Here is a 24,937-nt window from a genome sequence, read left to right on the forward strand (position 1 = left end):
ACACCTTGTGTGTGCCTATACAGTGGGCCCGCCACCTACGCAAGGGTTTGGTTCCGGGGGTCCACATGCAAAGGCAGCATCGTGTAAAGTCAGGAACCCCATGAATGCCCCTCCTGCCCTGTGGGGCACAGGGCTGCTAACTGGGTTCTTGGAAGGTTTCAGGAGGGCCCTGGGAGCTCTTTCCCTGGCAGGAAAACCCACTGGGTGCACAAGTGGGGGTGGAAATAAATAACTGGAGAGTGGGGCATAGTGCACTTCCCCCACTCCCCCACTCTTCATTTATTTATTTGCCCCTCCACTTCCAGCCCATTTTAAGTTTGCAATTGTGGGCCCACTCTGTGTGTGTGTGTGTGTGTGTGTGTGCACGCGCACGTACCAGTGTATTCTACATCACCAATTTCTATGCAATACTGCCTTCAGTTAACTTTTGAATGCTAACAGTTCTAATTGCAAAGACTTGCTGACTAGGGTAAAAGGAAAGCTCAACAATTTGAGGACACAGAAATGTGTGGCTTTGAAATAGGCACTTCTTACATTCTTTTTCAACAAACTCTTGTGCACTGTGAAACAGATTTTGATTGCTAGAGTACTTTTTGTATGCAACGGGGTGGGGGGTGGGAAAATCAATTTCAAAAACATTCTAGCATGATGTTTGAAGACACCTTCCCCATCATTTGTCTGAATGTAAAAACAAGAGAAAGATTGAAATATTAAGATACTGACTCTGTCCGGAACACAACAAGTCTCTGCTTAAAGCAATGCAATGCAAATTGCTCCTCATACCATCTTCAGGGCAGATCAACTCCCCGCACTGCTGAAGCCCCAGGGAAAGAACATAGAGTCTTTGCATATGGCTTGCTCAACAGCACATCACAGGAAAGTGTCAGGCTCCGTGCTCAGGATTTCATGGCTCCTGCTCCCACGCTCCCTCGGTTCATTAGAACGCATTGCTACACCAACAATGCTGCTTCTGCCAGGATAGAACCCAGACTCACCTGCAAATTTAAGCAGACTCATACACATGACACAGGAGCAGTCAGAGGGAAAACCCTGATCGTCAGGCTCCCAGAGTCTCCATGGAAAGTCAAAAGACATAAACAAGCAGTCTGTTCACTTAGCTCTCACCGAGTAGCATAGTAACAGCACTGTATCCATTTTGTTTAGTCGTCTGCAGAGGGGTCTGAAATGTGAGGGCGCCATGCTTTAACAGAACCTCGAGGGTGCGTGGATGTCCGCCTTTCGCTGCCAGATGTAGAGCAGTGAAGCCTTCCTCATCGGGGTCGTTTACATTCTCTGGGCTGACAAGCTCCTCTACTACTTCCCAATGTCCATTTCCAGCAGCAAAGTGCAGTGCCGTCCTCTTGGAAGGCCCCTTGGCCAGGACATTGGCACCTTCTTCAACCAGTAACTTGGTGGTCGATAAGTGGCCCCTGCAGGCTGCCAGGTGGAGTGCAGTGCAGCCTTCGGCTGTCGTCGCTTCTACGTCTGCGCCCCGGTTGAGGAGCATCCTCGAAGTGCCCGTGTGTCCGGTTTCAGCAGCGACATGGAGAGCGGTGTGGAGCGAGGCGTTTCTGATGTTGACATCCGACTTCAGGTCCACAAGTGTACGAGCTACTCTGTAATGCCCTCTCTGGGCTGCCAGGTGCAAAGGGGTTCTCCCATCCACTGTCTGTGCATTCACATTCACCCCGGACTGCTTGGCAAGAAGCTTCACGATGGACAGGTGACCTTGCCAGGCTGCATAATGCAAAGGCACCCAGCCTTCCTTCCCTTTGATATCTGCATTAACCCCTCTTCTCAGGAAGATGCGCACAATGTTCTCTTGGCCATACTGGCAGGCCACATGGATGGGAGCTCTTCCTTCAAAGTCTACTTCGTTCAGTGAGGCATTCTTCTCCAGAAGAAGCCTGGTGCTCAGTTCATCCCCGTTCAGCGCAGCAAAGTGAAGTGCCGTCCACTGGTCCTCATCCTTAGCGTTGACGTTGATTTTCCTCGCCAGGAGCAGCTCCACAATGCTTTTATTCTTCTTCTCTATGGCCATGTGGAGGGGTGTGGAGCCTCTCTTGTTGGTCAGGTTGGGGTTGGCATTGTAAAGGAGGAGCCACTTGACACACTCTTCTTGGCCTGACTCAACAGCCAAATGCAGGAGGCTATAGTTCCCATCCAAAACCAGGTCAACGTCCTGCGGCTGGAGGATCTTCATCAGTTTGCCCGTGTCTCCAGATGCAATCGCCTCGGCCAGCTTTCTTTTCTGGATGTCCGTGGAACCAAGATCTGGAGAAGCAAAGAGCAACATTAGACTTCCATGACAACCATACATTAAAGGCACAAGAGAAATAAATAAATGGCAGCTCCACTCTTCATGCTACCAATGAAGCCAAAACATAGGAAGCACCTCCTCTTCCCCCGCTCCCATCTTTTTGCACACTGGGCAGGTGCCAACATGCCCATCTTCCACCTGGATTGTACTACTCATGCTGTGGGTAGGAGGGTTATCAGCTTTTGGGGCACATTACTCATGCAGCTTGCTAGGATCCCGTGTACTTGGTGTCTGCTGCATATGCACACACAGCTAGGACTATTATGCTTCTAGCAATTTAGTGAAGTTCTATTGCTTTTCCAGGGAAAAAGAGTAACACAGACAGATGGGTGTCCAGCGTCATGAAATAGACTTTACAAAACACACTCTCCAATCCTCATATGCAGATAAGGCTCCTAATCCTCAGAACAATGAAACATTTAAGGCCAGTTCATGGTCAAGCATTTGTTTCTGTGTTGTGCCTCAACTATCTGACTGCAATATGATTTGATGTGCCACAAATATAAACTCAGCTATCCAGGCAATATTCCTGTAGCTGAAAATATCCCTGCCACGATTATGAAAATTATCACCGAAGTTCAGTGGGAGATCATGTGCTCAGTTGCTGGCATCTCCAATTAAAGGAGAACCAGGTAATAGGAATGGCCCTGCTAGAGACCCTGGAGAGCCAGTGCCAGAGTAGATAATACTGGGCTAGATGGACCACTAACCTGACAGCTGCCAGTGTTCCCTATGCAGATTCATTAGCTCAGATTGCACAATGCATTCTTCATACTATCACCTCCCTAGGAACACTCAGGACACATTTCATGGAAAGAAGCCTTTGACCCGCAAATGCCTATGTTTTAAGGCAGAACTGGAGAAACTCTGACCCTCCAGATGTTGCTGGACTATAACTCTCATCATCCCTAAGCAATGGCCATGTTGGCTGATACTGATGGAGTCCAACAACACCTGAAGGGCTAAAGGTTCCCCAGCCCAGTTTTAAGGTCTTGGCAGAATTGTGGTGTGCAATTGGTCTGTTATCAAACAAACAAGATAAAGATCAGGCAACCCTTTTGAGGTGGAGGCTAACTTCACAACAGAAAGCCTAAGTCTATTGATTTCAGTGGGCTTACTCTGAATATGACTTAGTTGGGTATCACCCCAAGAGACATCATGATCATTGCTCACAATTTCTTTGAAAGCCTATGAGAATGAGGGGGAACAATGATTGATATGCAACATCTTAAAACACATAGCCAGCTGATTGCCATGGGAAAATGAGGGAGCGGACTTTGTGCTGGCTGTGCCACATCCTCCCACAAATCATCATCTCATGGCAAAGCTGCCTTCAATATAGGACATGAGAAACCACTAACTCCCACAGCCACCCAGTCCCAACACACACCCAAAATTCATTTTTCCAAGTTATTGTTTGCTAAAACTATAAAACCCTTACCACTTTCAGAATTCTCTCTCTCAAATGACAGTGATAGGGAACCACGTGAAGAAAAGGCAGAGTCTACTGAGGACACTCCTGAAAGCCTCTTGTCACTGGAAGCAAGCCTAGATTCAGAAGCGCTACGGCTGAGTTCTTCAGGCTCTTCTGTTTGTGAAATTCCCGAGTCAAGTTGGGACAACAATTCTGAAAGGCTGTAATCCTTAGATGAGGAAGCTTCAGACCCTTGCTTTAGCTGGGATAGTCCGGGCAGCTCCTGGAACAAAGGGGGGGGGTGGAAGAGGGAGGAAATTATAAATTAAAAGTGTTTGTCAAATGTTACCCAGGAGGGGAAGAAGGCATCAATATCAAATTATCTCTATTTTTCATATACAGTACATACCTTGGGGTAAGTCCGAGTATCCCTGGTGTCCTCCTGAACTATCAATTCCTTGTTTTCAGTCTCTGGCTTTTCACAAAGTTCTTCTGTTTCAGAAGTAATTTCTTAAAAACAAAAACAAAGGCCAAAGATTAGATTTATACTAGTAGAAGATGGGTCAAATAATATGTGCATCATTTACAGCGACTGTGTATATTTCCCATATGCCACAATCTCTTTCTCAACAACTGGCCAGTTTAGATAAGCAAAATTAAACTATCCAGCTGCTAGAGGATACCGCTTCCTACTTAGAAGTTTGGTCAACCACTCTATATAACATTATCATAATTTTTGAATCAAGGTGTTGATCCAAACTCCCACTGCTACAGCAACATATTTCCCCAATGTGCCTTACTTCCTCTGTGTAAGCAATTAACTCTGCGGAGAATTTCTGCCCTGTAAAGACTGTATTATGTCACCACAAAACCTACTGAGATGGAATAGAGTATGCCAGTTGCACAACATAGCAGGTTATGGAGCCATGTTCAAATCCGTCACCAGGAGAGAAGATTAGTTGTTGTGCCAAGTGAAGGATTTGCACCCCCACCCCAGCATGCTTTTGTGCAAACACACACACACAGCTTCAAGAAAACAGAATGCTGAACCAGATCCAGCAAGGCTCTTCCTATAACATAAATTGCAGAAGGCTCTTACCCGCAAAGTTAACTGTAACATAAGGAAGCTGCACAAACTGCAATATGGCAGTAAAACCACATTCAATCATCTGCTGTAGCATTTCAGACTATGCTGATACTTCAACCTGCTTTTTAAGGCTAATCAAACATGACCTTAACTTACTCTTCATGACACCTCTTTCATGCTACGGAATACACAGTAAGAAAAAACAGACATCTAACATTTTACCTGGGATTTTAAGGATCAAAGTGTTAAACCTAGGCAGCAACTTGGGGAGCTAGCCAGATCATTTGACATCTAAATCAACACTTTCATGATCGGACAAGTTCTTGTATAATCCCTTCCCTGTAGTGAGGAAGTGCCCCATACTGCTGCCTGTGCGAAAGAGTGGGTTGGGTATACTCTGCATTCATCATTTTTACAAGATTTTGGTGGAGCTCTACCAGGGATTAGTATAGTCCCGAACACTGAAATGACTCACTGGGTTTGCCAACTAGTCGGTAAAAAGTTTACCTTGAAATGTTGGCCTTTTGCTAGGATCGTCTTGCCAGCACTTTTGCATCAGTTTGATCAAGCTGTTACACGCATGAGGTCTGGATCTGGAGACAGCTGGCAACTCTGGGCGGTGGCCATTCACTACTTTCACCATAATATGTAGAATATTATTCTCTTCTGCAAAGGAAAAGGCACAAATTAAGATTACTCTGAGAACTGAAGCAGCCTCTGACCAATAGCACAGATCACCTTAATCAGAGTCTTCTTTCCTGCTAGGGTTCTCTTTCTAGAAGAGAGGGGTACGCATTTCAACTGACTCAAAGGTCTCATAGGTTAGGGTCTCTGGATCAGCTGGTAATGGCAGAAGGTACCATATTTTTTGCTCTATAAGACTCACTTTTCCCCTCCTAAAAAGTAAGGGGAAATGTGTGTGCATCTTATGGAGCAAATGCAGGCTGCGCAGCTATCACAGAAGCCAGAACAGCAAGAGGGATTGCTGCTTTCACTGCACAGTGATCCCTCTTGCTGTTCTGGCTTCTGAGATTCAGAATTTTTTTTTTCTTGTTTTCCTCCTCCAAAAACTAGGTGCGTCTTGTGGTCTGGTGCATCTTATAGAGTGAAAAATACGGTATGTTGCCTGGCTCCCTACATACATTGTTTCAGGTTAAAGTAAAGACTGCCTGCTCTTTACTTACATGACGTTGAGGTCTGAACAGCTTGGCTAACTGTTAAGAGGACACTGGTGGATGCAACATGTCCCCATCTATTCATATGAGGGTAGATGCAACGACACTTTTGTTCCTTATCAAGCCTGACACTCTATGGTCTCCAGTCTGGCTTTCAGTGCAGAAATAATAGCTGAGGTTTCCTCAAAGCTATGCATGAAAGGTGTGGTTGTTAAGCAGCTAGAACAGATGTATAATTGGCAGTGATGAAGCTTGGGCATTCTGAAGGCTAGTCTCATCAGGGTGGGCATACACACACTTGAGGAGGACTTTTGTTTGATGTGCTCATCTAAAATATGATCCATTAAACAAGTATTTATTTGCTTACCTGAAAAGGGCTTTTTCTGTGTGAGAACTCCCCAGATAACAATGGAAAAGCTGCAAATAGAAACATCAGTTAATGTTAACTTTATAAAAATCATAGGATGCACTCTCTCTTTCTTGATTACTGTTAGGCTGTCTAGTGCTAATCATCCCAGACCATCAAATACAAATTAGGTATGCTAGAATTGAGAATGGGTGTCGAAAGAACGTAAGAATTGTCTTTGTAGACCAAACCAAGATCTATCCTGGTGCCATCCAGGTATTTATTGGACTACAAGTCCAATTAGTCCTAGCCTGCGTGGTCAGTAGTCATGGATGATAGGAGTTGTAGTCCAACAACTTCTGGAAAACCCTGTTCTAATTATGCCTTGTGTACAAAAATTACTTTCTATTCCTTGTCCTGAATCTACAGCTGATCAACTTCACTTTTGGAGCACAGAAAGAGATGTTACACACCCATTGTGCTTGCATACTGCATCTCCACAGCCTGTTGACAATGTCACCTTTGGGCTGGACAGTAATGAAACGTGATAACTGAAACAGCACTTGTTACACAGTGCATGAACCTTGCTTTTAATGCCTCTCAAGTGGCTTGGCATGTTGAGGTGTAACCCAGATCAGCTTGACCCAGATGGCACCAAAGAAAATTAGGAGGTCTGGAAAATGATCAACTGGGTTCCAACACTGCTTCCTAAAGAATCAAGAAATATCTGCAGATGTGACCTTGGTTTTGCCAGTTCAAGAAGGAATTCAAACACAGGTTGATTTATCAAAATTTTGGCTGGCATGAGACAAGTGCATTGCATTAAAGCTACAATGACTCCCTTAGGTATCTCCCGAGTTTTGAAGAGTTGGCCTTTGTGTCCTGTTTTGTTGATATTCCATTGTAAGAAAATGGTTAAACAAAATATCAATTCTAAGGATTTCCTGAGAGTTTAATTCTACCAGAGTTAACTAGCAAATACTGGAGAGAAATAGATGCACTGAGGAAGAAAAGTACAAACCTGTAGACATCATGTTTAGTATCAAAGTACCGGGTCTTCTCTTTAATGCGTTCTGGAGGCAGGTATGCTATAGTGCCACAAAGCCCATCCATGCTGAGATCGTGTGAATGTGAAAGGCCATTGCACTTGGCTAATCCAAAGTCTGAAATCTGATAAAGTTAAAAAAAAAAAGAGTTCCAGTTAGAGTAGTCTGCAAAATCATTTCTGCATGTGTGGTTGCACAAACACAGTGGTTTAGAGCATTGGAGACAGTTGGGCTTAAGTGCTTACTCTGAGCCTCACAAATCAGTACTGTTTGTCCCTCCCAAGCAAGAAAACTTGCTGATGTCTGCTAAATGTTATGCGAGGAAAAAATTTTATGAAAGAGATACAGTTTGCCTGTAGAAATTGCAGCAACTTTGCATACCCAGCGAGTGACAAAAAAAGGATTCTTCATTCCAAAAAAGAAATGAAAGCGATAACTGGTGCGCACCAGGCAGATGGCTATGGAAAGAATAAGCAAGTAACAGCAAGCACTTCTTAAGAGTTTACACACACCCAATTATGTTTAAGTGTCAAAACAAAATAAATCCATAGATTTTCTTCCAGGATTTTGCTTAGGAGATTCAAAGGGAGGGAGCTGGCAGGAGACAGAAAACTCAACAGCCTTATAAACAGAACTGTTAATGTTCCACACATTTGAAGCCTTTCTGCACAAGGCTAAGCAGAGGCCTTATTATTCTACCTCCTGAGACACTTGTTTTTTTCTAGCTATTTAGGAATGTAGTGCAAGACATTGCAAACCTAGGGAAATACTTATAAGTTAGGTGACTGTTGCACCAATGAGGATCACTTTAAGAGAGATTTATCTTTGTAGTTATGTACTTGGAACAAAATGATGTGCAACAGAGGGAAGAACAGGAGATGAAAGAAAGAGAAAGGGATGGAAGGTTACCAACTGCTTCTGGTTAAAGATTACTTTATTTTCATTTGTAATTTGCCAACCCTGAAGCTCAAGGCAAGTAATGTTTAATAAGTACACACCACTGCAAAGCACTTACATTGTTGTTGTTGTTAAGTTAGTTGGCCTGAAAGGAGAAATGACAGTATGGGTGGGTGGGGGGGATAATCTAATGGGAAACAACAGCAAAGACATTTCCGAAGCAGTTAGATGCACAGGGTGGAGAAGGAAGTGGGGAAAGATTCAATGTATTTGTCTCTGTATGTAAATATTCAGACACACCCTGAGTTCACATATTTTTGAAGCAAGCAATTTTATAGTGATTCCTGAAGTCCCAGCTCAAACCTCAGCCAAGTCAAGGGGAGCGGGGCAAGGTAAACTACCAAAGGCTCATGTTTTAGATATTCCCCACCCCACCCCCCGCCAATGTCTCCCGCACTGAGCGACAAAAGAGCTTATTGTCTAAACTTTTTTATAACTTGATTTCTGCTACAGAGGAAAAATCTTCTGACCAGATGCAATGGCACACAAATTTTTGGAGGACCCAGGTGCAAAAGTGACTAATTTTGGCATTATGAATCACGCAAACTCATCTTACAAGTCTCTGTTTTAAGCAAATTGTTATCATTATAATCAGAACACAACCAGAAGTAGAGCTGCAGCTTTGAGCATATCAGAATGCTCTGACAACTAAATCAAACTGAGTTGTGCCTTCAAGGACTCTCAAAGCCTTGGCAAGAGAGCTGCGTTCTGGAAGGAGTCTTGTGGGTTTAAAATTAGATGCTTTGAAGTAAGTTTCTAACACTGAGCATGACGTTTAGTCATACAACTCCTATTAACATCAGTGGGAACCATGCAGCACACACAAAAATACAGTCATAAAAGAAGGGCTTTTAATTAGATTCAAGACACCTTCTGACATGCCTATAGGTGGCAGACAGTACAGCCAAATGTAGCAATGTAGTACTTAGAATTTTGTATTCCATCCAGTAATCTGGATACCAGTTTGGATAGGCATGCACAGATTAGCCAAATTTTGAGGGCCTTGCTTTCACCCTTTGTACAACTTTGGGTGCAAACATCAAAGTTCTATGGGAATTCTGCAATAGCCTCCCACACAACCAGCTAATAACATTTGGCAAAGGGAGAAATGAAACCAAGTATCAAATCCCTTTTACAAATAATGTGATCTCAGGCTATTAAAATTATTGCAGAGATATGCGTGAACAGCTACAGGGAGTGACTAACTTGCAACACACATTCTTTGAACTCCATGGAAGAGAGACAAAAGCAACTTTAGTTACAGCAAGCTATGTCTCCTCACTCATATTTCCATGCAAAACACAGCTTGGACACCTATTTTCAGCTAACCTGAACTCCTCGTTCAGCTGCTCTTGCCTGTTAAATAGTCTTGGCTGGAGCCCTGTTTTGGAATGCTATAACCCCTTACAAGAACTGCTTTCAGAAAAGCGAATCCGGATTGCTAGGGTGGGCCCGGGTGGTTGCTCTATGGCTCCTTCCACCACCAAGAACTCCGGCAACTACCAGAAGCTCTGAAGAGTCCTGTGTGTGCCCTGAGTATTTAGACCCCTAGAGACACCCTTGAACATTATGGCACCTTCCCCCTCCATGTCTCCCAATCTCAGTCCTACTCACTGCCTCCTGCTTCCTTTCACCTCCTGCCTCTGTACTTGCCACTCCCTCATCCCCATGGTCACTATGCCTCAATGTAACTAAATTAAAGGATGCACCATTGGAATAATAAACTATTCTTCCCATGCCTCCATTTCCCCCCTTCCTCAGCTGCTTGCCTGATTCTACATTAGACTGAAAGGCCCATTTTGGAGCAGGGACTGATGACACCTGTACTTTATATAGTGCCATGCACATAAAAGGCACTATAAAAAGAAGCTAAACAAACAAACACACAACTAGAAGTACTCCAACAACTTGGATTGCAATCTAACCATAAGGCTAGAACTAGAGCAGCTTCAAAGGTTATAGAACACAACTATGGAAGATGCCAAGTGGGGAATGAACAGAAAAGTCATTGGTAAGGAGTTTTATTGCACCACACTCTAAGCCAAGGATAGCCTATCGAGTAATAAAGCTGGATTAAAAAGTAAGCCCTGCTGCTATGACTTCTGTGTGTTTAGTTGTCAGATATAGGTATGCGACTGGAGAGCTTTGAACTTGGATTCAAAAGGCACTTCTGTTTGTGAGCACTTTCTTTTGGAGAAGGGCATTATTTATGTTCCCTTCTTAAAAAATTCCCCCAAATGCTATGGAGTTTCCTCCAACCCTCTGGAATCAGTTTTTGGGATGAGAACTTCTAAACACAAACCTCACAAATAAAATCAGAAACACATTTAAGTCCATTTCCAGGGGGGTAGTCTGGTGGGTTTTTGTTTTGTTTTGTGCAACAGAGCCTTGTGGCACCTTAATTTATTAGTCCTTAAGGTGCCTAGAGATGCTCTGTTGTTTTTACATCTAAGTAAAGAAAGCTATTCTGCTACTTTCATAAAAATGCATAGGACTTAAAACATCTATTGCATGGAACCGGCAATTATAAGTATGCAGTTATAATTGAATATTTATATATAAATATAACTGAATATAATGTTTATATATAATATCTGTAACCAAAGCAATTTCCTGTATTCTGGCAGTGTAGCATACCATTATGTTTTTTTTGGGGAACATCAAAGTTTGAGAAGATGAATTTTTAGAAAATTAACGAGTTTTGAACTGGGAACAGAAACAAGCTCTAAACTCCTCAGCCCCCAAGGAATCCAGGCATCACTGTAACTTTAATGCTGTGCAACTATCTAAAAATCTGGGGTGCAGTTCAGATATTAATGGGAAACCATGGCTCCCCACTACATGAATGAGCTGTTTCAAGCACTGAACACACCAACTCCCTCCTGAACCATATCCATATGTTCCAAAAACCAAACATAGGCTATTTTTACAAAGATCTGTCTGTTCTCATTCACACCACAAGTAGCAAGATACTAAGTACATTACACAGGAACAGAATTTTCGCAATTAATTAGTTGAAAAAGAAACAGTGAAATCCATTTTCAGCTCTAATAGTAATTCTTGTTTTAGTGGACTGCAGATGCGCCTCAGCAAGTCTGAGCAAGTAATCAGGCTCTTATAGCAAGGAGAAGGGTTTCTGCAGAATTTCCTTTCTATTTCTAAGAACATTGGCTTAGTTTTACATGTGAACCAAGGCTCCTTGTTTACAGCGATGGTTAGTTAAACAGGGCAGCTCGTTTGGCAAATTAACCTCTCTTGGTTATAAGCTACAGGATGTTTGTTATACGCCACAATTCAAGATTAATTGTGCACACCTGCATTAAAATATTCCATAAAGTATTTTATATATGGGAAAGATGTTGGTTTGTAATACCACACTGCAACTATCCATCTATGCAGAGAAAAACATGGGTATCAACCCAACATGTTTTCCTGTTTATTTCCCCTCACTATCATACAACCTCTTACACAAAGAGCTTTCAATTATAAACATAAGATTGCTTACAGTTAGGATTGGTCTGTACGATCACTATTTACTCACTACCACAATAGCATTTTCTGAAAGTTGATTAAAAAATAAAAAACACCTTTGCAATGTCTTGCTTTTTTCCTTCCCTGGTACTCTTTTTTAAAAAACAACAACGGAAAAGCTGTAACTGTGTTTAGCAAACAGTGACAAAGTTTTAAAGCAGGGGTGGGTAACCTTTGGCCCTTCAGATATTGGTGAACAACAACTTGCATCACCTCCAGCCATGCTGGCTTGTACGGATGGGAGTTATAGTCCAACAACATCTAGAAAGCCACAGGTTCCCCACTCCTGCTATAAAGCAAGGATAACATGTGACACTGAACTCACAACCAAGTGTCACATCATGCACATCAAAGAAGAATTTGCATTGAAAGGCCCAGAGACAAACCTCTCCTTCAGTCTCATTGTGATGATAATGGCAAAAAAATTGTGGGTCAAATAGCAATGACCTAGGACATACCTTGACATGATAATGGCCATCAAGCAGTATGTTTGCTGGTTTAAGATCCAGGTGAAGCAGAGGTGGGGACATGCAATGAAGGAAGTTCATGCCCACAGCTGTTTCATGGATGATTCGGAAGCGCAGGTCCCAGGGCAGCGGTTCTGCAGCCAGGAGCTTCTCCAGTGATCCTGTCTCCATGTACTCCATGACCAAGCCCACAGGCTCTTTACAGATGCCATAGACTGGAAGGATGTAGCGAAATTTTGCCATTTCCATCTTCTTGGCTTCTTCCAACAGTTCCATACGCTCCCTATGTAAAAAAGGGTAAAGTACAGGACTTTAGTTTATATTTATCAATAGCATTTCAACCATTTATTAGCTTCAAATTTTGTATGGGAAATTCTTCCATTTTACTGATATTTAGTGCATACATTTTTATGTATCCATTAATGTATTCACAGTCTTTGGCACAGCATTATGTCTGAGCTGGAGATCATGGTTTGTTGTTGTCCAAACAAATCATGAGCTGAAGCCAAGGTTTGTTCTTGCTTACCAGTTCTGATCTATGGTATGGTTAAGCCAAGGATTATGGTTTGTTCCTCCCACTGACTAGTGGGGTAGAGCAAAGGAGTGATTCTCCTGTTCACAGCACACCATTATGCATGGCTTACCATGATATGCAACTCAGCTGCTGTGTTTTACAGAGCTGAAATTTAACTTCTCTGGAATTTCTAAGTTGTGTACATTTTATCAAGTCAAAATCATTTGTAAATGGGTTTCATATGAAAGCTGCAGGATGGTCTTACAGTTACTAATCTCATTTAGGTAGTTACGGAGAACTAGAATATGCACATAATTTTGGCTCATAAATAATCATCCTTTTGTCCAGGCAGCACAAAAAGGTTAAATAGATAAGAGTATCATAAAACTTCTCTTATTACAACCTTTGTGAAGCACTTAAAATATTCATCATGGTATTGAATTTTATCTGCACTATGATGAAAAAGTTAGAACACAGATCTGAAGTGAACTCTCCTAGGCTTCTACTCCCTAGATTTTAAATTGGCATGTGATTAAGCACTGTGAGAACAGGATGTCTCTTTGGTCTACTCTAGAAAGATTCTTCTTGGTCTCTCAAGTATCTAAGACTTATTAACCACATTTTCATTCTAACCTTTTCCAAGAAGCACAGGATGGCATACACGGAGGTTATTCTATTTTATTCTCACTGTAAACTATGGGGTACGTTAGCAGAAGACAGTATGCATAACTTGTCCCAAAGTCATCTAGCAGTTTTCAAGGCTAAACAGAGTTACGCTGAGCAAACTCCCAGATTCAGATGCCTAGCTAACAGCCCCAAAACTTTATTTTTTTTTTAATTAAATATTTATTAGCATTTTCAAAAAACAAACAAGAACAAAAAATAAACAGAACAAAAGAAAAATACAAAAATACATAACAAAATTAAACAACAAAAGAAAAATAGAAAAAACACATAAAGTTACTAATACTTATTGTTCTTAACCTTATTTCTCAGACCTCCTCACACCTCCCCTTCTTGTATTCCAATTTAAATTGTCAGTTCAGCAAATCCTTAACTTATTTCTTTACCTTAACTTATACATTTATTCTAACATACCATTTTTTACTTTGCTTCTTTTTTCCATTTCCTCCATTTATTTTTAACAATCTTGTTTTCAATTAATTTAAAAAAGAAGAAACCAATTTTACCTTATTAAAAACACACATCAATACTTATACCTCATTAATTGTTCTTAAACCTTTTTCCTAAAGTCGACCAAAATTTCCCTTCCACGATTTACCCAATTTCCTTACCACTAATTATAAATAAAAAAAAAGAAAACAAATTATCCTTATGTGCCCTTTGGATTCCCAACCTCCACCCACCCTTTTCCCGGTTCCAGTCCCCGACCAATGTCCATCAGTCTTTATATTATTTATTTAGCCTGGAGACCTCACATCTGAGGCCCTTTTATCTCTCTCAGTTCCTTTCTGCCGGTCTCTTTGATAGTCCTTAATGTTAAACCCCAAGTCTCGGAGGGGCTCCAGCCCAGCAGAATCCTTGTTGCTTCCAGCCAGTCTTCCATACTTAAAAGCAAAGCCTGTGGGGGGCTCCAACTCTTGTTTCAAATTTCTTACAGATCCAGATATCCCCAAGGCTCCAGCTTTCACCTTCCTCAGATTTGTAATCCTCAGGTCTTCAGATCTCCTCCAAGGGAGATCTCTCCATTTTCCAGGTTCCCATTCAGACCAGGCTTTCCACATCCAATTTTTATTGTCCTTTTTTATCATCATGTCAGGCCTCATATTGTAACTCTCCTTTAACTCCTGCACATCTCCTGCTTCTCCTTCATTTTCTTCAAAGACTGCACCTTGCTCCATCATTTCTGCACTTTCAGTTTCATTTATTTGTTCAGTTGAATGGGCTTCCTGTTTCAAGTCCTTATCAGGCTCAAAACTGTTGTTTACTGACCAGTGTAGTAGTGATACCTTTGTAGACATAACATTGTATTCATCTTTCAAGTTTCCCAAGAGAACGAGTGCTCTGTCCAATTCTGCTTGGATTTTACATACTCCAGTCATTTTTGTAATGTAGTATCCCTATTACCCCTCTAGGGGGATTTTAGTTCCTTAATGTTCCTTTCAGCTCAAAACCAAAAGTCCAGTTATTTTGTATCAGCCCTCGTTATTTTCAACAAAGTTGTACCAAGTAAACCAGCAAAAACAGCAGAAACAATGTTCTCTTTTTCCAGCTGGCAACTAGCTGACTAGCAGCTCTCTTGACAGCTGTCAAAATCTTCCATGCAACAGACTTTCTCTTGGGGCGTTCCCGGGTCTCGGGGGGGGGGTGAAATTCCAATCCCCAGATTCTTTTTATCCTCCAGTAAATCCTTATAGTGTCAAAACCGTGAAATCAAGATCTTTTCACTAAAAAACAGGTTCTCTCGACCTTAGTTGCCCAGTCCTTTGCTTTAAATTGTTTACAAAGGGGGGGGTGACTTCCTTTTTAGCCCCTTCCCGCTCGTTCCAGATCCAAAATTAAAATTTTTTAACGTTCCAATCTCCGTATTACTCACGGGTTTATATTTTAGAGTCCAGTCGGTCTTGAAAGAAGTTGGCGCTCTCTGTCAATGGCTTGCGGCTTCACTCCGTAGGCGAGGGAGTACTCTCAGCACCACGCCTCACCCTGCCTCCGTTCCGAAGCCTTTAGAAAGGCTCCGTCGCGGATTGGGGGGGCGCAAATGGTGCCCGCCGAGTCTCTGTGTTCACAGGCATCCGCGCCTGTGATTTTAAGGGTCTCCGCTTCGCCGCAGCGGCCAGACCCAGACGCTACGGAGCCGATTCCCTCCGGAGCTCGGAGGGAATCCGCCATTAAACAATGGCGCCAACCCGGAAGTAAGAGCCCCAAAACTTTAGACTAGCAATACAAAATTATTTGGAGACCTCATGACTGCAGAAGAAGGAGCAACAGGGGAAAAAACTCAAGCAAAGCTGTAATTTACAGTTTGTAAAGGACTGCAACAAAAAAATTGTGCTGTTTGCAGGCCCTGTTAGACACAAGTTCTTTCCAATGCCTGCTAGTGCTCCCATTTTAAGACATTTTATTCCATTGTTTAGGACCAAGCTTTCTACCAAGGGAGAGAGTAGAATTCAATGTAACACGAAGTACAGGATGTGTGTATGCAAGGAATGAGGTCCACTCACACAACAGGACTCTCGCCTCCCACCATGTGCCCCCAGACATGTTCTAGGGCTTTCCCCAACCCTCAAAAGCAGGGTTAAGTGGTGGAGCATGCAGAGGAGGGAGGGAGGGAGGGAAGAGCTCAGTTGTATGAGATGTTGCTTCCCACCCAAACAGCAGCTAAATTGAATCCAGCCCAGGATTAAGAACACTATGATAAACAGAATCCAATCATGGTCTTTGTTGATGGGAAACACAATGAAGCTGATGTAATTTGAACATGGCTACACATAGCAAGATGAGAAGTCTGTTCAAGTCACTGCATTTACCTTACTTGAAAGCAACATAAAAATAGACTCATGTGTGACCTAAATACAAAAGCAAAAGTGTCCATAAGACTCCTAGTATTTTCAAGTTTTCTATATTATTTGCTAAATGCCCCCAAAGATGTCATGAGACCAAGTCCTCCTAATTCATCAGGTGCCATTGTGTCAGCCAAAACGACTGTATGTGGCAGAAACAATCCAGTATTGTTCAAGAATTCAGTACATCAGACTTCAACAAATGAGTGCCCTCCAGGTGCTTTTGACTACAACTCCCATCAGCTGGAAGGCACCCAATTGGTGAAGACATCAATACATATAATAACAAGGGGAAAGGGCTAGTCCTACCTAAAATAGGGACAGAAGGGGATACTTATACTGATGCCCTAGAAAAGAGTTTCATTTGAGAACGGTGAAAAATAAGTGAAATCAGTGCTAGGTAGCCAGTCAAATTAAATATACAGTCATTAACTAGCAAGTCCATATCTAGAAGTAAGAATCTGGTGCAGTAATGTTGCCTTTCAGGACCAATGAGTCACATCAAGAAGGTTCAAACTAGAGAGTTGCGTTGGAGTCTCCTTTGAGAGGAGACTTGGAGGCCCTTCTTAAGTTCTCCTCCCCACCTCAATGCTACAGACTGGGTGTGGGAACAGATGGTGGGGTCTCTTTCCAGCATCCGGTGTGGCTGCTATTACTGCCCTGAGGCTCCTATCTTTTAAGATAATTACTTTTGAAGAGAAACACCAGGGTGCTTTGACATGACAAGGAGGAAGGGAGTGTCAGTGAGTGAGCAGCGCAGCCAACTCTTGCCCCTAAGCGTACATAACTCACCGAGCTCCAGCTAGCGTGGGATACAAACTGCAGAAGATCTCCGAATACTGAGGTGGAATCTGCGAAAGTGGGTGGGCGGTTGTAGACCAAACAGGCAAAATAAAAGCCACCACCAAGTCAAAGGCTAGTTTACACACAATGTTAAATGAAAGCTGGTTCCTGATTTTAGGGAGCCCCTTGGGAAAGAGGCTCTCAAGCCCCCACCCACAGTTCTCCTGCTACTTACTGTTGCCCACCTACTTGACACTCCCCCTCTGGGCCCAATCTGGACCACCTCTGAGAGACAGAAGGCATATGGACATTCCTGATCCTTGGTTCTCAAGCTGCTTCTTTACTTGCCATCTCCAAATGAGGGAGCAAACAAGCAAAGGGGAGCTACGGCAAAGGGGAATGGCAGCAGGGGCAGAAGATCCCATGGACTGACCCTGGGATTCAACTGTGAGCATGGAAAGGACATGTGGTGAATACTACATACTCATCTCCAGCCACTGACACTTTTTTGGCTGGGGAAAGCCCAGGAACTGAAGTTCTGAGTCCAGTGGTGGGGAAAGAAGCGGGGAGGAACTTGATAGAAACTAAGAAAGGTAAAGTTTACCAATAATTTCCATATAAAATGACATTTGCCTTGAGAACTGCATTGCTATAAATCTTGGAAGGGGAGGAACTTGAAAAGGGAGATTTTTGCTGTGGACAAGAGAAAACCAGTGGCCTCCAACTTCTGTATGAACAGAGGTTTGTTTCAGAAAGTTCTTCCCTGCTTTATGCCTTGTTTGCCAAGTAAACAGAAAGGGGAATGAACTAGCATTCTAAATTGGATAGTAACAGTAGCCCTATTCAAGAGTTCACCTGAATGTGTGTGGGCAAAAAAGGGAGGGAGGCAATGCACCCAAGCCCCCTCCTGAAATATCCTCATTTTGGATTTTACTGCATTGAGAGGGAAGGGTCTGAAGGGCGGTCCTAAGCACATTAAGCTGAACTTGCTTAGAATCATCCTTGTGATCAGGAATCCTGCTTAATAGGGGGTCCCAGTCACAAAGAGGAATCTAAGGGGATTCACGAGAACACACTTCTGCTCCACTCAATGCACCCATCTCAATGCAGGAAAGTCTGAAAGAGGAACCAGCATGCACAGGGATCTTGGTGGCAGGACCTGTGTGTGTGCTTTTCCTCCATTCCAAATTTTATACCACACATATTCACACCGAGTGCATGAAGAGGGCTTCAGAATATTAGCTACCAAATATTCTCAATTTTTTCATCACACTGAGGACTACTAAACTGTCAGAGGACACCACATGTGCATAATTGAACAATGATGAAAGATACCTGCACTCACTTGGTTGACATTGCTCAAGTTCTAAGCACAGGGCACAGCTTGTCAAAAGCTTTTATTGGCAAGGTCTGTTCCATTATCCCCAGCGATATGTATCTATTCTCCTTGATTAAGTATAATAAAGGACAATCATGTTCATCTCACTTTTGTACCTTTTCATCTCAGTCTTAACACAATGGAGGTATCTAACGAAGTGATAAGAGTAGACACGCTAAAAATCAATGGGCTTAAAATTCTGAAATATATCTAATCCTAACCTATCACCCAAAATGGACGCGGGTGGCGCTGTGGGTTAAACCACAGAGCCTAGGGCTTGCCAATCAGAAGGTCGGCGGTTCGAATCCCCATGACGGGGTGAGCTCCCGTTGCTCGGTCCCTGCTCCTGCCAACCTAGCAGTTCAAAAGCGCATCAAAGTGCAAGTAGATAAATAGGTACCACTCCAGTGGGAAGGTAAATGGCGTTTCCGTGCGCTGCTCTGGTTCGCCAGAAGCGGTTTAGTCATGCTGGCCAAAGGACCCGGAAGCTGTACACCGGCTTCCTTGGCCAAAGCGAGATGAGCACCGTAACCCCAGAGTCGTCTGCGACTGGACCTAATGGTCAGGGGTCCCTTTACCTTTAACCTATCACCCAAGGAGATAATGTTTAGAGTATCACAGACATCTAGCTCTCTTCAGATGCCCTCATAATGTCCCACCACCACCTCTGCACATTCAGCAAAACATCTGGAAGTGACCTTTGCACTCATCCAGCTATATATGCAAGATACTGAGCACATGGAAGATCCATGTGTGCTGAAACCTTTTTCAGATGTACCACTGAATCTGAGGAGGTCAGCATGCACAATCCCCCTCTCTGCACATTGAGTGAAGGTGGTTTTGAAAATGTGAAATGGCTTCTTTCCAATTCCATAATTCTAATTTCCCCTTAGTCTTTCAGACTAACATTAAGCAGTTAACAGAGCAGCAGATGCGGCTAAAAGTATTTCTCCTGAATTAACACTTTTCTCACTATCCAGAATGCTGAATGACTAGCAAATTCCACGAGGGCAAATATTCACGGAATGTTATTTATTTTCCAAATGTAAAACTCTTACCATTGAAAAAGAAATAAGTCTTCCATATGGATCTAATTTTCTAATGCATACGTAGCTGTAAACAGTCACACTCCAAATCAGCCTGCGCATACTTTGTATGGGGGATAGATAATATTTTTTTCACTTGATTTCCCCCAATCAGCAGCAAGACTACAGCTGTGTACACACATCAGCTTTAAAGCATGTTCAAAACACATTCTCTCCCTCAAAGAGTTCTGGGCATTGTAGATTGTTAAGGGTTGTTGGGAACTAACTCTGTGAGGGGTAAACTAGCCCAGAATTATTTGTGGGAAAGGATGTATTTTGAATGTGCTTTAAAGGTTCAGTATGTGCACAGCCTACCTGTTGGACAAAATGCATGGCAGCAGATCAGGTGAGCCATCAAATATGTGTAATAATCAATCAGAAAAGCTTTTAAAGGAACCCCTAAGGTACGCCACCTCACTTCTTCTGCATCCCTCCCGTTCCCTCTTAGAAAGTTTTATTGTTCCCTTTGCATTGTTCGAATATGTATCTCCTTTATTATAACACCCAAAGGATTGTACTCTAAAAATTGCAATTATAAAAACTTGCTAGGCAAGAAACACTGCTTTAAAAGTACGTTTCTAGCATGTACTTCCTGAGAGAAGCCAGTTAAATGCTTCATTATTACTCCAAAGAGAGGAGATAATGATCCCACAGTAGTCAGTAAAATATATACTGCATATATATATGCAAATGATCAGGACATTAAAATAGTCAACCTGGAGATCTCTATCAATAATAATTATTCCACTTATTTAATTTTCCAGCAAAAGAAGATTAACTTTCTCTATATACCTGTGCACATTCCAATACAGGACACAAGCCCAACCTGCAAGAATACGTTATCTGCATTTGGGACAAGCAACTCTGCTTGTCTCCTAGCAATTGCTACTAGTTTTGAAGGGTTTTACACAACTCCTGTGCATATCCTGAAGTACTGAGAGGCACAAGTTCTAAAGTACTAAAAACTGCTCAAAGGCTTCCCTAATTTCATTGTTTTGAAAACACATTTTGAACAGGAGGAGACAATATGCTTTTCTCTATTAGGTATAACTGAATGAAAAGTGTCTGTCGTTCAGATGTATTCCCTTCCTTATTTGCCTCTCAAGTAAAATACTTTGGTGTTTGTTCCTCTTCGTGTCTCATTCACTTTTAGGCACATGAAACACATTTCAGTTTCCTGCTTATAATACTTTTTTCTGTTTGCATTATCTTTCTAACATTAGTGTGTCTCTTTGGAGAAGAGAACTGTGGCATAAAGATAACTCTCCGCCTCTTCTTCAAGTGGGCTCCAAGCTGAGCTCCTCTTGGCTTTGCAACTGCAATGCCAGATATGAGTACTGATTCAGCCTTCAGTCTTATCCTACCAAGGTGTACAACCGTGATTATGGATATTCCTCTACTTAAGGATAGCATTTCAATAAAAAATACTTCTGTATTGGTTCAGTATCAGTTCCAGCAGCAAGGCCGTAGGTGACAAGGCACAATCTTATAAGATCTGGATATTTATATGAAAATCTATTTGGATCTGTTTCTTCAAGTTACAGAAAATGGCTTGCAACAAATAGTGATACAACCTGGTTTCCTTTTTAATTCAAAAGAAGAAAAACAAAGTACCCCATTCAATATTTGAGACTCAGTCATCACAGCAAATGGAAAGTGAAAGACTTTATTTACATACTGCATGACCGTCATAGTGACATCTAAGTCATGATTAAGCATAAAAGCAAAAATAGATTTGAGTTTGTGGATTGTACTCTGCCTTGACTATGACTCAAAAGGCAATTGGATCAAAGGGGAAAGGGAGAAAAATACTACCATATATACATACATACATACATGGGATGAGGAGCTGGGCAGCCATCAGATATTGTGGGACAGCAGCTCCCATCATCCCTGACGCCTGGCCACGCTGGCTGGGGCTGATGGGAGTTGGGGAGTCCACAATATCTGCAGGGCCACAGGCTTCCTATACCTGACAGCAAGGGGATTGGTAAAAGGGCTCCAGAGAAGCAATCTTACCAAAGACAGAGAATAGAGATTGACTTATTGAACAAAGAAGCACAAGGAGAAATGGAAATAATGAGAAATTTTAAAAAATAACATCTCTGCCAACTTGCATTTAACTGAGGCATTTTGCCACATAATGAAAAGGTGTCAATCTATTTACTGCCATTAAAAAAGAAAACCCACCGTAAAAGCTAAAAGCTTTTAGGGCTTAATTTTGCTTTTACTTTTCTTTTTTCTTTTTACAAGGAGCCAAGTGGCTTCCTGTTACATTGTGAAGGCTTGCAGGGCTAAATGCTTTGCAGCTGATTGACCATCATCATCAGTCTGTTCCCAAAGAAGAGCTGTTTCCAAAGATCCCCAGCTCCTACCCAAATTTGCAACAAGCCACATTCCTGATACTAACCAAGTTAAATTTTACAACATGATGTCAAGGGGAAATCCTTGATAAATCTTAGCACTCCCTTTCCCAATGCTGCTGCTGCTGCTATTTTACCACCCTCCCCAGTGCAGTGCTCTGAGTGGACCTAGCTGGTGTGACATAATAACGCACAGCAGCTGGTGGAAAGGAGTAGGCAGCAAGTTTGCTGTGCAGTGTCCAATTCTCAAAGGTCCCATGCAGAACTGTAATTGCCTAGATATTATCTAGCTTTAAAAAGCAATAAAGTTGTGCCTTAGTTGCCCATGGCAACCTGGCTCATGTGATATAAAAAAACACAGCACACAGATGTTTATATGCTGCGATCTTATTGTCTTGGACTCTGTGGATGGGAGTCATCCTCTAATGTTAAGAATTCTGAGGAATCTATTTTTAAGAGGGGAAATTCCTTATTTAAAAATAATTGCACCCAGGGAGAATTAAAATCGAAGCCCTTATTTCAAGCATAATAGCTTTAGCTTTCTTTCTGACCCCCCCCCCAAACAGACTGCCCCAAAAGTAGTCTTGTTCCCAGTTCCAGCCTACAACTCTCACAGCCTAAATAGTTTGGGGATGGCAACAATATTCCAATAGTGACCTTGGTGAGAAAGTCATGGTAAATTTCAGCATAGGTCAAACACAAATACAGAGATACTTCTGAACACTTAGGAAGTTAGAATGGCAGCCACAACATGCACCTACTGTCATCTTACCCACTACTGGGCTACATCTCCTCCCTCCAAGGAAGCTCACTTGGTTGGTCACCATGAGAACAAGATGGTGGACTAGATGAGGCTTTGGTCTGATCTTGTTTTGTTCTGAACTAGCAAGCTGCCTTCTGGGCTCAAAGAGCATTTCAGATACAGCTCCGCTCTACACCCTGTCCGCCTCAACACTCATCTGTCTGAGATGCCATTCATCATTAGTCATGCTGTGTGGCGTTTATGAAAAACTCTCTCTACTATAAAGAAGCAATCTCTAGTTCATAACAAACAAACACACACAAACAAACAAGAGTCAACAATTATGTCTCTCTCCTCCATTCTTAGGCAGTGACCTTCGGAGAGATGAAAAGAAGACCCACACAAAGAAAGGATGAGAACCTGTAGACACTTGGCACACAAACATCATCCATGGAAATCAAATCACATTAAGTGGAACCCCCAGTTGTAAATCTATGACAAGTTGCACAAAGAAAAGAAAAGAACAGGACAGTATCCAAAGACTCACTTAGAGAAGAATTATCAACCATACAAATTAATCTAGTTGCAACATGGTTATACCTCAATACAAAGGGTTTGATACCATGACACAGATAGGCCATCAGGAAACTATCCCTCCATTATAACCCAGCCTTTCTCCACTCCCCTCCCCAGGCATAGGCCTTTGTGTTTTTCTAATATCACAATGGGCCTAAAGAGAAGATCCTGCTTGCATGCCATTTCATTTGTTTGCACTTCAAAAGAAAGCACCCAAAGCACTTCCTGCTTTGGTGCCTGCTGCCTCCTTTGACCTCTGGAGCTGCAACGGGCAAAGCTTAGCAGCACAAGCCAACACATGCCCTGATTGAGGTAGGGCCTATAATGTGCTGGGAACTGCTCCCAGCCAAGAGTGCACGACGTTTAACTTGGTGAGCATGAAGTTCTTACCAGTAGCCTGCCCAAAGTGGTTAAACCCCATCATTACTATCATCAACACTACAGTAGGCCCACCCAGTACACTGTAGGCAAGAAGCACCGCAGACACCCGGTTGGAGGTGTCCTTCACTTCTTTCTGCTTGAAGTATGGCAAAGGTCATTAGTTATACACAACAGGTTTAGCAACTATATTTAGTCACCATTATTGCATACAGTTATGAAGAAGCAAGGTGATTGTGCCAGAGCCACCCAAGACCCCACTTCAAAGTAGCCTTTAACAAGCAGCTCTTGAGGCAGTAAGGTAACCAGCTTCTAATTCTTTTTGCAAAGTATTGCAGTCCTGCCCAGCTAGGCAGGGGGGTGGGGAAGAATCCTCTAATCCTTCACTTACCTAGATAAAATTTTTAGCATCATGGTTTATTCATTACTGAATCACACACTGTTCTTTCCAAATCTGAGATCAGCTTACTTCCTACAGCGAGGCATTTTTTAGAAACAAAAATATTCATTGTCCCTCTAAGCTGTACGGGCAAACGGGTACTGGCACTATTGCAACAGGAGTCATGATTCAAAAGTACAAGTTAGCCAGAACTTTCCTTCACATTACTAACACTTTTTTTTTTACATAATGAGAGAACATAATGTGCTTTTTCACTATTGACTGGAAGGGGAAACCTTCTTAGCTTGAGGGCCACAGTCCTTTCTGATGAATTTTCCAGGGGCCACGTACCAGTACTTGGTGTGGCTGGGGCAGAAGTGGCCAAGCTAAAGGATGTGGCACTCACCTTTGTATAGTAGGCTACATTCCAGCCTGCCAACAGTATATATACACATACACACACCATCACAATTTCGTCATCCAGGCAAGCAAGAAAGATTATCACAGTTCAAGAACATATTCCTTGAACAGACAGAAGCACACAAGAAGGGTGCAGAGCAAGGTCAATGAAGGGTTGATCCTAACAAGAGGGTTTGGCCTAGGACTTGACATTTGGTCCCTCGGCCAGAGGTTCCCAACATGGACCATCTCCAAACAACTAGGAACAGGACTCTCAAATCCTTCAGCTAGCAATCTTCACCACTGGAACGCAAACACAAACACAGACACACACACACACACAGAGGAATTTAAGGGCCAGATGATTTGCTCCACAGAGAAGAACACTGCAAGTCCAGAAATATATACAGAAATATTAAGAAGAGATTCAGGAAGAGGAAAAAATTAAAAATAATGGTGGAGAGCTACAGCCT

The 24,937-nt window shown here is 42.4% G+C and overlaps 1 protein-coding gene across 2 annotated transcripts in view; it reads right to left on the reverse strand.

Annotated features, from left to right (window-relative positions):
• Positions 1-357: 357 nt before the first annotated feature.
• Positions 358-24,937, reverse strand: part of RIPK4 (receptor interacting serine/threonine kinase 4) — a 29,736-nt gene continuing 5,156 nt past the window's right edge. For both annotated transcript variants that reach the window (XM_053386781.1, XM_053386780.1), the window contains exons 2-8: positions 12,335-12,626; positions 7,364-7,512; positions 6,364-6,413; positions 5,329-5,487; positions 4,144-4,244; positions 3,762-4,017; positions 358-2,274 (exon numbers count right to left, since the gene is read on the reverse strand). In XM_053386781.1, the coding sequence (XP_053242756.1) occupies positions 1,115-2,274; positions 3,762-4,017; positions 4,144-4,244; positions 5,329-5,487; positions 6,364-6,413; positions 7,364-7,512; positions 12,335-12,619 (2,160 nt within the window). In that variant the 5' untranslated portion in view covers positions 12,620-12,626 and the 3' untranslated portion in view covers positions 358-1,114. The remainder of the gene's footprint in view (positions 2,275-3,761; positions 4,018-4,143; positions 4,245-5,328; positions 5,488-6,363; positions 6,414-7,363; positions 7,513-12,334; positions 12,627-24,937) is intronic.

The sequence above is a fragment of the Podarcis raffonei genome, chromosome 4, assembly GCF_027172205.1.
Source record: "Podarcis raffonei isolate rPodRaf1 chromosome 4, rPodRaf1.pri, whole genome shotgun sequence".
Taxonomy (NCBI): domain Eukaryota; kingdom Metazoa; phylum Chordata; class Lepidosauria; order Squamata; family Lacertidae; genus Podarcis; species Podarcis raffonei.